At 31.4% G+C, this 15,278-nt stretch overlaps 1 protein-coding gene across 2 annotated transcripts in view; it reads left to right on the top strand.

Annotated features, from left to right (window-relative positions):
• The window catches only part of LOC107448212 (putative inorganic phosphate cotransporter), a 40,182-nt gene extending 25,160 nt beyond the window's left edge, over positions 1-15,022 (top strand). For both annotated transcript variants that reach the window (XM_016063335.5, XM_016063334.5), the window contains 6 exons: positions 1,544-1,671; positions 2,526-2,675; positions 6,803-6,935; positions 9,583-9,738; positions 11,507-11,592; positions 14,200-15,022. In XM_016063335.5, the coding sequence (XP_015918821.1) occupies positions 1,544-1,671; positions 2,526-2,675; positions 6,803-6,935; positions 9,583-9,738; positions 11,507-11,592; positions 14,200-14,385 (839 nt within the window). In that variant the 3' untranslated portion in view covers positions 14,386-15,022. The remainder of the gene's footprint in view (positions 1-1,543; positions 1,672-2,525; positions 2,676-6,802; positions 6,936-9,582; positions 9,739-11,506; positions 11,593-14,199) is intronic.
• The last annotated feature ends 256 nt before the right edge of the window (positions 15,023-15,278 follow it).

Raw genomic sequence — 15,278 nt, 5'->3', positions numbered from 1 at the left:
TATATATATATATATATATATATATATATATATATATATATATATATATATATATATATATATATATATATATATATATATATATATACCGAAGAGCCATATAACCACCCTCCATCTACAACAATGGGCTCTCCCAGGTTTTCATGGTTTCTCGCCCAGGAAAAATGTTTTCATGGGGCACATTAGGACCCATAATCCTCATAGAAAAATCCCTGACGTCTGTAAGCTACTTGAACATAGTTGCAGACCAGGTTCACCCATTCATGGCAACAGTTTTTCCTGCGGGGGATGGTGTTTGCCACCAGGACCACATGTCATAAGGGACGAATCGTCGAGGAACATTCCGGTGACTTTCGAGTCATGTCTTGGCCCCCAAGTTCACCTGACCTTAATCCAATAGAGCATTTTTGGTCCTACTTGGAAGTTGTTCATGGATCAGTTGGTGAGCGCTTTGTACCAGATACCTCAGACTATCTATCAGCACCTTGTGGGATCAATGCCACGGCGGGTGCTAGTAGTTTTGAGGGCTAAAGGTGGTCCTACATGTAAGCAGGGTTGTCATAATGTAATGGCTCTTCGGTATATATATATATATATATATATATATATATATATATATATATATATATATATATATATATATATATATATATATATATATATATATATATATATATATATATATATATATATACCACACTAGAGCTGCATAATGTGCTATTGGCGACTGTTTGAGAAACATACCTGTGGATGATCCGAAGACATGCCATCACAAATCTTGATCCTCTTCAGGCGAGATCTTATTTGTGTATCCAATTTTTCAATTTAGGCAGAGATTTGAAGTGGAAGGAAATTTTCTCCAGTTCCCTGTACCCATGGCATTGCTCAGCGATCGTCTACAGGACTTTCGATTCCATTTCACTTATACTTGGTGGGTCTTCGCGTAGTCGAGAATCGTACCTTGCCCCCTCCATTCTGTAGTATGATTTCTTAACCTATGGGCTACGAAAGCCAGTAGATATGCACCATTAAATCCAGTAAATGAAATATTTTTTTCTACTAAATATTAAAACATGATTTTATTTTTCTATTCACTTATTTTTTTTTCCTGCAGCAGATTTGTTCGTATAATAAATCTAAACTTTACGAAAATAATGTTGCTATATATTTATTTAGCTTAATTGCACCAAAAAGGTTAAGGCCATTTTATCTGTGGGAAATTGAGTGAGATAATCGAAATCTTCTTTTTAGAGTTGGCTTCATACTGGAACTTCTGTGCTTATGAATGTAGTGTTGCTACAAATAATAGTACTTAAATAGTGCGTTAATAGCTACAAATAAACTCGATGAGAAATGATCGAAAATTCAAAAGCATAACTCACGAGAGAAAATAGTTAACCATAGTGTTGGCCTGCCTTCCTGCACGTTCGCTTACCTTTATTCTTACGTACGTTTATGTAAACAAATTTGTTTCATTTTTCTCTTATTATTTCTGAAGGAATCAACATGCCGACTTATTATTTTGTCTTATACATTATTTTAGGATCCATGACATGTATTTGGTTTGTATTTTGGGCTTTCTTGATCTATGAAAAACCATCCGTCCATCCTGGGATATCAAGAGAAGAATTACTTTTTATAGAATTAAACAATGACGAACAGGATAAAAAGGTACGCCATTGTTTGCATTTTTAATGCATTCGAAAGACTCGGGACATTGTAGTCTTAAGCTCCACTTTTACTTATAACTAACTGTTCCTCTCTATTGTTTTTCTATTGTTTTCAGATATATAGATTGCACGGGTTTTTGAGTTTCTTTTTGGCAACAGCACAATACACAGAAATATCGTATTGCGTACAAGTAAATCGTGGTGTTCAAGTCAAAAATGCTTTTTTTTTTTGATAGTTTGAAAATGTCGTCGAGCAACCAAAACGAAGAAGCAGTTCTTCTTACAGAGCATTAAAATTGTGATGGCATATATCCGACGCCAGCTATAGTCCCCTTGCTGTCAGGTTAACCATTGGAGGATTTCGTAGTTTTCCTCCTCATGTGACACAAATGAGGGTTAGTTCTATCAAAAAAATCCTCCACGAAGGCAAATTTCTCTCAATACTTGATCCCGAAGTAACCTTGTCTTCTGGATTGGATTTAAAACTACAAGGCTATGCGGAGTTGAACAATAGTAGCCGAAAACTCAAAACTTGGGTCTGCTGTTCAACGACGGTTATAAAATGAAATACCACAACGTGTACAGGCTCTCATCATTCATCTCATTGTTCAGTATGGTGGACACATAAAATACAGATTTCCAACGTTCTTTTTTTTGTCTTGTAAATTTGATCATTCATTTGTAATATAAAAATAATATGTAGAAAAAATTTTATTCATTTCTAACACAGTTCGCAGTTTTCACTAACATTAGTGTATATTGCATTACTCTTGTCACAATAACATAATTTCAATAAATTCAAATAATTCTATTACATAATATATGCTTTACACGCTTGAATTTTATATTTTTTAGAGACCTGCGAATCTGTGGAAAAATATTTTTACTTCAATTCCAATGTGGGCCCTCATTTTGGGCCATTTCGGACATAACTACGGATTTATTGTGTTGTTGTTGGAGCTGCCGACTTACCTCAGTACAGTACTCAATTTCGATTTGAAATCGGTAAGAGTTGCCTTCGTAATTATATCTTAATTTCACTCAATGTCTCAAGAACACAATTTCTTATATAAGGTACAAGGTAGGTTTTTAATCAAAATTATCTATACATTATTTTTCATTGATTTATATATACATTATTTTTCATTGACTTATATATACATTATAAATTCTACATTGGATAGTCTATTTAGTATTTAGACTCTGTGGGTTTATTGTTACTTATACACTTCTTTGACAAATTTTCAACTATCATTTGCATAAATGTCGTTAATTTTCGCTGCTCAAGCAATAAAATACTTGCTTCATAGTGTAGATGGTCCTATTTTTACATATTTTAGATTTTTCTCTCACAAAGTTGCTAAAACATTAAATAACATGATCTTCGCTGTCGATTCTGATCACTTTACTTAGACCATGGCATGCATACTTACTACCGATTTGATGCTTGAAAATATCTCGATTGTGTGGGTATCTCGATCCAGATTGGTTGTTGAAACACGGCATTTGTTTACATTAGCAACTGTTTTTATCATTCTATTTCGAGCAAGCCAAGCCTGACAAGTACCAATTCTCTTAAGCAAGATAGCCTATATTCTTTCACAAAGATTTGAAATTTGCCACTGTATATTTTGACAAAGACATGCACAAAGCTATGTGGAACATAAACAAACTCACTATGCATCGAAGTTGCCATGTGCAAAAAACAAAAATATATCACGGTTACAATAAAATACATAGACAAATAATAAATCTAAGTCAAGTAAAAAAGATAGACTAGAAAGAATTATATCTCAATTACTTCGTTCTGCTATACGGCCCTGTGTTTAATTAACTTAACGTTAATTTTAAGTTATACAGAGAAACCTATCTCAACTTTAATACTCCATATTGCTGATAAAGATTAGCTGGTGCTTAAGTCATAGGTCACATGCGTGGGTATAGGTTGTCTTCTTCTTCTTGGAGTGCAAGCACCCAAATTCATTAATTTATAAATTTTGATGGGAAGCTATTTTTTATACCTGAGATTTGTGCTGCCATCTGCTGATTACTTCATAAAAAACTAAAGAAAAATGAAGGCCTTTTTTCATAAATGTAAGTAAGAGTAAAGGCTTGCGTGGTTTCAAGAAGAGATGCCAATACAATGGGGTGTTGTTTTCTCTAGTGTGTTTTGAGTTTGTTCTTTTGATCATTTCCCATCGTGTTTATTTGCAGTTTTAAAGACACTATTACGTTAGATTATTTTTAAGCACTGATGTTTTAGTATATAGCTAATTCTCTACAGTAGATAAAATTTTGAATATCCCACTCACCTTTCCACCAACAAAAATTATCTTAACACTTTCCGGCGCAGTAAATTTGATTGCTAATTGTAAACAGGCAGCACAATAGCAACTGCTTTCGCAGGCCGTGAATTCAACATCAACGCATATTTTAGCTCAGTGCCTGAAAACCGGCATTTTTACTATTCATCTTGATGTTAGGTCTATGAAGGAGGACAGTGCACGTTAAGGAATGTACAAGGTGAGTTAAAAACAAAATGACTTACATACAAAAAAAGCTTGTACACTAAAGAAACATAAACTACAGATGTTTAGACATAGAGGTATCACTACAGAAGAATGCTGCAATTGGTGGAATTGTACAACTTTCTTTAACCTTTAAAGTAAGCGACTTGACAGTTTATGACTTTTGCAAAAAGTTTACGTTTAGATTGTCAATAGGCTTGTTCAATGCTATCGATGCGGTGGTCCCTACGAATACCACTATTAATGGCGTACCATTTGACATTCCTTAGTTTCCTATGCATCATATGTTATGGCATTTTACAAGCTTATGTAGAAGATATTTGGAGATCAAGACAAGATAGGGTATATGTAAATCTAGGTCTTATTACGGAAATAAAAGGAGTCATTTGAGTCTGAGGTTGAGGTTTGATCTATAGAGAAGTATCTGTAGTTTATTGCAGTCAGGATATGTTTTACCATTGACAATGTGATGTTTTCAAGTAAACCTTTTGTTCATGACTAGACCAAGATATTTAGCATGACCAACTTTGGGTATGACTTCATTGAAGAGTACTAGGTGGTCCTGTAGCAGGATCCTATTTCGTTTTTCGTTTCCTTTGTTCAATCTTCTGCAAGAGTTGATATTTTTGTTCATTGATTTGAAATATTTATGCAAGGCACTATTCTTCCATTTCATAGATTTTATATTGGTGTTTTTGCAATTCCAGGTTTGAATCCTTGGAACAATAATTCCAGTATCGCATTTGATAAGTAACAAAAAATGCATTGATACTGTTGCAATATTCTCTTTCAACTAGGGAATCATGAGTGTATGATGTATACAGGATGCGTTCAGGAATACTTCCCTGGGGGAAACTCAATCACAGGGCAGACAACATTCTACATTTTTTTGTAAATATTTATTCTAGTGGTAGCAATGTTTATGTTTTAATGCATTATTTTTTTTATTCATTTAAATTTATTTTCCACACCACATGAATGATTTAAAAACTCTTATACAACGCCACTTTGTCTCTCGTATCAAATGTTGGCAAAATTATCCGAAATTAGGAAAGATTTGGATTTTAAAATGTATACTACTCTAAGAAGTATTTTGCAAAACTCGTAGTAGTTTTCAGACCTGTAGTCTGTAATAATTGTGGTGGGAAAACCATGAATTCAAAGTAAAATTATATGCTTCAGTTCCATTCCTTTTTTTTTAAAAAAAATGTGGTAACTAAGAAAAGGTGGATCCTTAGAAGTAAATAGTTTTAAAATTTTACTGGTAAGAAGTATTTTTTTCTATTTTTGAAGAAGTATTGCCAGATTGCCAATGCTGCATCGAATAGGATTAAAATCATTTTAGCTAGTAAGCGAAATGAATTTTTTTTTTAAAACTTACAGTCAATTTCAATAATTATTTCAGGACTGCCTACATTCTACACTTTTTGCAAATATTTACTATAGTGGTAGCTATGTTTATGCTTTAATGAATTATTTTTTTATTCATTTAAACTTATTTTCCACACCACTACAGATAAACATACCCTCCAACTGCTACGGAATTTCCGTAGTTTCAAAATTCTTCTTTTCAGACGGTAGCAAAATTAATGTCTTAATATTTAAAAAAAATTAATTTTAGCGTAACTTGTCCACTATTACATATAAAAGTGCAGGCCATATGGCTAGATTCTTAAGTTCTGATAACAGTTTTATGAGAGATCCATTTACTTTAAAAATTTCTACTTTGGTTCGCTACCACTAGAAAGAATTATTTTCAAAATCCTCATAAGTTGGAGGGTATGGATAAATGATTTAAAAGTTCATATGTAACGCCATTGTGTTTCAGGTCTACCGTGGGGAGGCTTTTAAAATGTTGGCAAAATTAGCAAAATTCTGCTAATTATAATTTGTAAATGTCTATTACTCTATAAAATATTTTGCAAAAAGTGTAGTAGTTTGCAGGCCTGTGAATTAACCTTTTAACGGGCCATTTATTTCTATTAAAGGTAAATTTAAGTATTTTTGGAATTGAAATTGATATAAGAATAGTTATTGATATATAAAAAAAACTCATTTAGTTTATAAAAGAAAATCTAAATTTTAATGCCATTTTTTTGGTATTAAGTATAATACCATGGCCTATTAGTAACTTATTGACTTTTATTAATCATTATTTATAAAATAAATTTTATAAATGCTACAAACTTATACTTTAATACGTCTTCTTAAACTACCAACTTTATCCAAACGCACTTCAAGAAAGCTGAAGTTATTAACAAATGAAAACCTAAATTAAAATAAGTGGTAAAAAAGTTCACCATGGGCTTTAAAAGTTGGTGGTAAGTATACTTAACACGGCCTTCGAAAGGGTTAAGCAAAACATAACTAGAAAAAAATGCTTGTATAAAAGGATGAACTGGAAATTATACTGCCTCAATTACACAATGCTCAAAATGTTAAATAATAAAAATACTTGAAATTTTAGAGCATTTGGATTTGGAGCTAATTTAAATCATTGTTATATGAAACTATATAACTTAATTAGCACTCAAAAATTTATTTTATTAACAAACAATATATTTTGAAGAAATTTTTCACTGCATTTTATTTTCTATTTAATAGAATGGTTTTTTGTCTGCATTACCTTTTGTTGTTCAAGCTGCCGGCGCATGGATTGCATCATTTATAGCTGATTATTTAAGGCACTCAAACAAGATGTCCATAACAGCTATCAGAAAAATGATGAACTCTATAGGTAAATGCGCAGCATTTTCAATTATAAATAAAGTTTTTATTGTATAATTTAAAGATTTATAATGTACAACTTATTGAATAAATAAAATTTAAAATAAAAATTAGAATAATGTTCTGATATAAAGGGGAGGAGATGTTAACTGTTGAATCCTCATAAAAGGTTAATTTCAAAATGTCATCATTATGAAAATCCTAGTTACGTAATTTTATAACGAAGAAAAATTTATATGGATAGAACTCTTAAAGTTAAAGTATCGGTTTTATCAGCCATGAGACATCATTCCCAGCGTGCTAACTCAATTTTCTTTTAATGCGTTATTTTTTTTTATCAGCAGTCGTTGAACAGCTGACCCAATTTTAAGTTTACTATTACCGAAGTTTTATTTAGTGGTCGTGTAATTTTGAACCTCATCCAGACGACAAGGAAATTTTTGAATCATGTATTGGGGGAAATTTGCCTTCGTGGAGGACTTTTTGATGGAAATAACAATTACTAACAATGGAATAATTTGAGATACTTAAAGAGGAAAAACCACGAAAACCTCCCATGGTAAACCTGACGACAGGGGAAGTCTAACACAAGATCCGTCTACTGCTGAGCACGTCAGCAATGCCATACCTGCCAACTTTTAATCCCTTCCATTATCATTTTTCCCAGTGGTATTAAAATGGAATTAAAACTTCAATTTTAAGCAAACAAATACGTTGTATATGAGCAAACTTAAGTTGACAACCATGATAGTAACGCATATTAATATATGTGCTTAATTTTTGTAAGAATAGTGGTGATCAATATCATTTAAAAATTAAATTTATAAAAGAAAAAAATAGTATATATTTACTACCACTTTAAATATGAAAATAAAATCTCCCGCAAAATCCGGGAGAGTTGGCACGAATGTGAATGGGGTCGGTGCGAGCCGGTTGCGGAATTCACCTCGACCAGCGTTCGCTTTTACAATGCTAAGAAATTATCCCAAGTTTATAATATTTATGTTCCTCTTGAAAAAGGTGTGTAGCAAATTAATAGAAAATTCCTCAGCTTTTTTTCCAAATCATTACGATTAATTATTATTCAATAGTTTTTTTTTTTTAAAAAAATACAACAACTAAAACAGTAGTTTTAGAAATCGAATCTAATGCTTTGCTCAAGCTCTTAAATATCTTTGCCCATTTTTCTAAACCTATATAAGGTCAATATGCTCACGAGTTGAAAAAGATAAGGATTATAACTCAATTACTTCATTATTGAAATTTTCCTTGGAAAAACTAGATCTTAGTGTACAGCGTAATAAATTAATAATATAAATACAATGCATCTGAGATGAAATCTAAAAACTGCGATTTTTTAAAACTATACAGGTAGCCAACACTAGGAAATATCAAATTCTCGTAAGCATAAATTCTCTATCTCTTTTTTTTACATAGGTATTGTTTACTGCTCTACAAAATATTGCGTTTCGCAACAATAATCTCGAATAGGTTAATCTTCGCATTTTGAGATAAATCCATTGTTTATACCAAGCATTTCAAGATCAATCTAATTTCTTCATTACCTCTTTTAATTTTATCAAATACTCATTTAAAGTTAAGTCTATTTTCCTAAAGGGCTGTGTCCATTTTATCAAACTCGTATGAAGTTAAGTCTATTTCTACGCATTTTCAGCCATTTCAGCGTTTAATCGAACTCGCATTTCAAGCAAAGTCTATTTTCATAAATATGAATTTTAAGCTGCGTCTATTTTATCGTAACCGCACTACAAGCTAAGTCTATTGCTATAAATACGTATTTTGAGCTTCCTCAATATGCCTTTTGATCTTTTGTCCATTTTATCAAACGTGCCTTGAGAGCTATGTCTGTTTTCATCAGTACGCCTTTTGAGCTATGGCACTTTTTAAAAACGCGCTATTCAAACTATGTTTTTTCTATACGCCTTTTCATCTGTGGCCGTTTAATAAGAAGAGCCTTAAAAGCTATTTCTGTTTATCTGAACATGTCTTTTGATCCGTGGTCATTTTATCGAACGTGCATTGCAAGCTAAGGCTGTTTTCTTCAATACTCCTTTTGAGCTATGTCCATTTTATAAAACGTGCCTTTCAAGATATGTCTGTTCTTCGCGTAAAATTGCAGAAATTAATTTTGACTCAACAAAAATGTATCCGAAAATATCGTGTTTCCGATCAATCGTGAAACCTTTCGTTTATTTTAAAAAGTACGAAACTGACTAGCAATTGATGCCAATTCAATTTCAGAGGTTTTTGAAATTTTCTGAAAGATTTTGTGAAAATTACATGCACTTTAGCCGCCTTATATATTCTGAAACGTTTGGGGATTTTTTTTACAGTGTACGGGTTTTAAGCTATGTCCATTTTTTCAAACTTGCATTTCAGGTTAAGTCTATTTTCATGAAAGCAAATTTTGAGTTATGCCCATTTAGTCAAACACGAATATTTCAAGTTAAGTCTATTTTAATAGGCACGAAGTTTGATCTATGTCCATTTCTTTCAAGAGCGAATTTCATGATGCGATAATTGACTTTATCACAGCTTTAAAAACATTACATTAAAATAAATAATTGACGTTAAATAGCGTAACACATTTTTTCCCCCAATTGTCAAAGAAATTCCATATTTGTTTTTATTTCCAGGTGAGTTCGGGCCAGCTATTTGTCTCATTGGAGTGACTTTTGCCGGTTGTCAACCATCCCTCACCATAAGTCTCCTCTGTTTGGCTCTAGCTCTTAATGGCTGTGTTTATTCAGGCTACAATATCACGCATGTCGATATGTGCCCAGAATTTGCTGGTAATCATTAAAAACCCTTTTTAATTGTTCCTTATTAGAAACATTTATTTTGAAAAAACATTTTCCTTATTATTGGAGCTCTTGAAATTTAACAGTTCGTTTCTAAAAAAAATTTTTTTTTTCTTCCTAATCAATGTTGATTCAGTAAACTCCATTTAAAATAATTTTGCTAACTACAATATGCAAGCAAATAAACATGTTAAGCCCTAAGTCTATATGTTCTAAATCTTTCTTTACATTCACTTCTACCAAGTCTTGAAATGGACGCCTGTTTATGAGCGCTTGAAACATGCCATTTTGAATATTCTTGAAACGAGGGAATTTTTGAATGAAGTAATTGATTACCAGTTTCTTGAGATTATTTATTCAAATATAAAAGAGGATGAAAATAAAATATCTTTTGAATTTATTTTCAACTTCTGTTTAAAATTATTGGCTGCATGCGTCACGCGTCTTTTCACTATTTCAAAATATTACAATTGTGATCTGGAATAGATAAATCAGGAAATGCCCTATATCTTATTTTTAACGTCTTTCAAACCGTTCATTAGAAAGTATAGATGTAATAATACTAATAATTAGAAACATACTTAAAAGAAAGGTCTATTCCTTCTAACTACCGATTAGAAAGACGGTACATAATTAAAGTATGGGGGCTTTTCATGATTTCAAATCTCAATTGCAATATTTTTAAATAATGAAAAGATAGGTGATACATACACCTAACAATTTGAAAGAGTAGTTGAAAATAAGTTCAAAAGGTATTTCATTTTCAACCACTTATTTTTTTAAATAAATATTTACAAATCTAAATTTCCTTCTCTTCAATAATTTTCAAATTAAATAAATTTCTTTAAATTGGAATTTATTTAATCAACATTAATGCGATTAAGCATGCAATTTACGACCACTCAAAATATGCAATAAAAAAATCCCGAGAAATTGGGAGAAGTTAAAAGACATGATATGTATAGGCGCAACAGCAACGTCTTGTTTCTCTTTTAAAATTTAAGGAATTTAAAAGGTGTGTTGTCCCTTATAGCATGAATGCATTGTGCCTCAAAGTTATAAATATTTTTTATGTATGGGCATAACTAAAATAGCAAAGAATATAAATATAGGCCAAAAAACGTGTTAAATTATCAAACCAACCAAAAAGTATAAAGCTTAAATCAAAAGGCCGTTGTGGCTCAACGGATTGAGCTTGAATCAAATAATGAGCCTGAAACAAACGACCGTAAAATAGTTTTCGAAGGGAAAAAAAGTCATGAAAAATTGCTAAGATTTACATTTGGCGAAGACTTTCCAAAATTAGTGAATTCTTTTGATATTTGGCTAATAATGTGAAATCCTTAACGCGGACGGGTCCTGTTATATATATATATATATATATATATATATATATATATATATATATATATATATATATACTGCCCAAAGAAGGGTTTTTTTCCTACACCGGCAGTGACGTCATACTTTGTTTTTCGTATTTTTCTCGTAAACTATGGAACAGACAGGAACGCTTCTTTGGGCAGTTTCTATGTACTCCCAACGTGGAATTTAGCTGTGCAGAGTTTATGCGGTCGTTTTGGGACACCCTGTATATACACACCTACACCAGCATGAAGTTCTCTGAAAATGTGGATGTTTTAAGCATTATTATGTAGTGGTCTTCACACAATCAGAGTTTTAAGTTTTATTAATTTGTTTTATGCCACCATATTTTTTTTAAATTTTAAAAATTCTTTTCCTTTTGAATTCAATTTAGGAACGTTGTATGCAATAACAAACACAATTGCCAATATTACCGGAATACTGGGTCCCATGAGTGTTGGAGTCTTTACAGCGAGTGGTGTAAGTTACATTCTGATTTCTTAAGGTCTTATTTTGTAGTATTGCAAATGACGCTATCTTATAACCTGACAGCAAAAACAAAATAAAATTTGTGGAAAGTCCCTTGATCATTTTAAACTTTATTTTAAAAAGTACAAAAACTACACAGAGAATTGCTCGAAACTTTTTACGTTTTTAAGATATTCGAAGAAAATTTTTTTCATTAGTTGCCGAATATGATTCACTGCAAAATTCTGAAGTAAAAAAAAGAAAAAACTTTTTTTCATGCATAAGCACTACAAAAGAACTATTTTAAATACTTATATTTTGCTTGTTTTAAGAGAACTTTTTTCAAATTTTAAAATAAAGCTTTTGTATTTACTTTTAAATTACTCCAAAAATTTTGTTTAATTTTACTGAATGTTCTTAAAGTTCTAGTAAAAACACTTATGACAAAAAAATTAGTTTTTTTTTTATAAAAATGTCCTTATTCCTATAAATATTTAAGCTGAAATTTCAAAATTTCGTGCAGTTGTTGCACATAACAATTACAGTAATCGATATAAGTTACAAACTTATTGCTTGAGGGGTGTTTAAAAAAACTAGTTTTCTGTCGTAGTTTGTTGTCGACCCCTCATGCGTCTGAAAGCATTAAACCTTATTGCAAAATATGAAAAATAGCATTAACTAAACAACTCAAAAGTTTCAAAATAGTCCTATGAGTATTTATTGAAAAATTTTTAAAAAATGACGAAGAGTGAAAGTGTCTTATTGGAGGGTGGTTTATCGTGATGAGTTTATAAATCTCTGTTGTGATCAAGAAAATTTAATGATCCCTTTTTGAAAACTAATTTTATTGTATGCATTTTAATATTATTCTCTTCTCTATGAATTTTATATTTATTTTCTTCAAAGAACGCAATATGAGCCCCTCTCTACTTTCCTTGTTTACCTAAAAGGCGTAAACTATTTTCACAAGCGTTAGTTGTTAGCCAAAGGGTTCCGTTTCAAGGCCGATTGGCAATGATAATAGTAATGTGACTGGCCATCTTTATTACTTAAATAAGTAATACAGCCTACTGAAATCACGTAAGTCCTGAGAATATTTAATTTTAGATGGTTTTATAAACCAGAATTGAACTTTGAAAAAAAAATGTCTAAGTTAAATTTTACAAATACACTAAAAGATAAAATGCTAAAAATTTTTTTTTTATTTTCACAGAAATTATATTTGACACCTTAATTAAACATCAGTACTGATTTTTTTTTTAAATTTACATATGCATTTAAAAATATTAACATATTAAAATTACGAAAGAAGAATTACGAAAGCGGATTTCTCACAATACTTGATCCAAGAGTTCCTTTGTCTTTTGGATTGGGTTCAAAATTACAAGGCTACGGAGATGATCATTGGTAGTCGTACCCACAAAATAGGATCGGTTGTTTATTGACGAACCTAGTTCGAATTTCAGTGGACTGCCGCGAAGTGTTATTAACTCATTCGTCGTAGTTTTGAGACATATAATGGGGGAATGTGTGAAGTGGGAGTAGAATTGGGGGAGAAGGGGTGCCAAGCACCAAATAGTAGTCATGAGTCGGTTGACCAAATGATGAAATCAATAAGAAATTAAACATAATTGAGATTAAACAAGACTAGAATATAATAATATTTTCAGGGTTCGGAATAATATTAACATTTAGGCCGGTGTAATTAAATATATGCAACAATTTACATATTTACACGAGATTGTCAAGAATCTGTCAACGATGAAGATAAGGTTGTATAAGCGATAGATAGTCCGGCAACTACCTTGTCTGCTACTTTGTTAGGGTAATGATGACCCCGGCTTCCTGGTAATACCACTCATATCTGGGTTGCTCATCACACGTAGTTTATAGCATATCCTTCAGTATTTTACTTACGTGCAAAATATAATTATCAGTTGTAATAGATTAAAGCCGAAATTTTTAACACAGATAGAACTCTTCTAAAACCTTTGATCAAGACTGATGAATAACCAATTTTCCATTTGATCTTTAATATATATATGTTTAAATTACTTGCATGTTGTGGTATTCTAACAAATTACAATATCAATGCATAAATATTTTAACCCCTAGAAAAATTGTTTTCTGGAATTATGGAAATTTGAACCAATCCAGAAGACAAAGAAACTCCTGAATCAGTACCCCCAGAGGTATAATTTGTTGTGGGTAAATGGAGGACTTTGAGACTCGACAGATTTAACGTGCATCAATCACCATTGACTACACGGGGTGTCTTCGGTCGGCAGGGATCGAACCCACAACTACTTGGATAGGGGCCCAGTGCCCTACCAACCAGGCTATCCCAGATATATTCAATCCATTTAACTAATCAATCTTAACTACCACCACCATTGCAAATTATCAAATTTAAAACCGAAACAGACTTTGATTATTGCTAACTTGTGCGGCCGTTGAGAAATAATTATCTTAGTGGTAGCAACATTAGCGTTTTGGCGTATTAAATCTTGAAGTTTAACGTTTCAAAAAAAATTGTCGACCACTGAGTTTTTTGTTTATCTATTTTATCAACAATCTATTGTTTTACATACTTAAGCAATAATCCCAACCATTTTTCAGGCAACACTTGCAAACTGGAGCAATGTTTTCTATACAGCAGCCGCTGTTTATTTGTTTTGCGGAACAATCTTTGCAGTATTTGGATCTGCAGAACTACAAACCTGGGGAAGTGCAGAAAATAAATCAGAAAAAGAAGCATCGAGTGAAAAGAATTCTGATGAAGTTGAAATTAAAACGTCACTTTAAGTTCTAGCATTGAATTAAGAAGAACAAAACCCACCAAATACTACTTAAGGATGTTAAATAATATTAAATAAGGACCACCAGTTTAAGAAAACACTACCGAAGAATGTGAAGCTGGATTAAATATTGAGCATTAATTCAAATTGTTTTTAGTATATACACTGTAAAAAATGAATACTCAAATTTCACGAGACTTATTTCGTCTTGAACGAAATCGAGTCCTAGAATATGCTCCGAGCGAACATTTCTTCAGAGTGACGAAATAACTTTCGTCATTTCTTGAGGGAAATAAATTTTGTAAAAATTTAAAAAAAATATATTTCATCATTCTATTTTCAATAGTCTAGTTTTCATTCTAATGTCACAATCTACTACCAGATAAATGCTTAGTTCCGAATTTAGGAGATATTTTCATCATACATTTGAGAATTCGTGCTTCGCCACAAATCGCGTGATTGCGTGACGAAATGATTCTCAATGTTAACGAAGTATAGCACAATGATTGTAGAATCGTCAAAAGTGAGAGTCTTAGTTATGAAAGTGTATTTATTTCATTTTATGTTATTTATTTGTTGCATAAATCATATTTTGTATTTTTTAAGAATGAAAAAAAAATAAAAAGAGACAATTTTTGTCTTCAGATTTCTTTCTTCAATGATTTATCTTTAAACTTTGATGTTCGTAGTTAATATCAGCCCAAAGTGAAAAAAAAGGAAATCGAATATGTCATTTTCTTTGTTTTTTCTACCGTTTAAAACATAATTAATTTTTATAACAGTCATTTCACCTTTATTTGGTATCGATTTTCATAAAAAAAAATTCACTTTATTTTAAATTGTATTTTTTATTCTCTTAATATGAAGATTTTATAAACACATTACATCGTAAGTTTTATG

This window comes from Parasteatoda tepidariorum, chromosome 4 (genome assembly GCF_982258835.1).
Source record: "Parasteatoda tepidariorum strain Cologne lab strain chromosome 4, Ptep-v5.0, whole genome shotgun sequence".
Lineage (NCBI taxonomy): Eukaryota > Metazoa > Arthropoda > Arachnida > Araneae > Theridiidae > Parasteatoda > Parasteatoda tepidariorum.
Note: the sequence above shows the minus strand (reverse complement) of the source record. Positions and strands in the feature narration are given on the sequence as shown.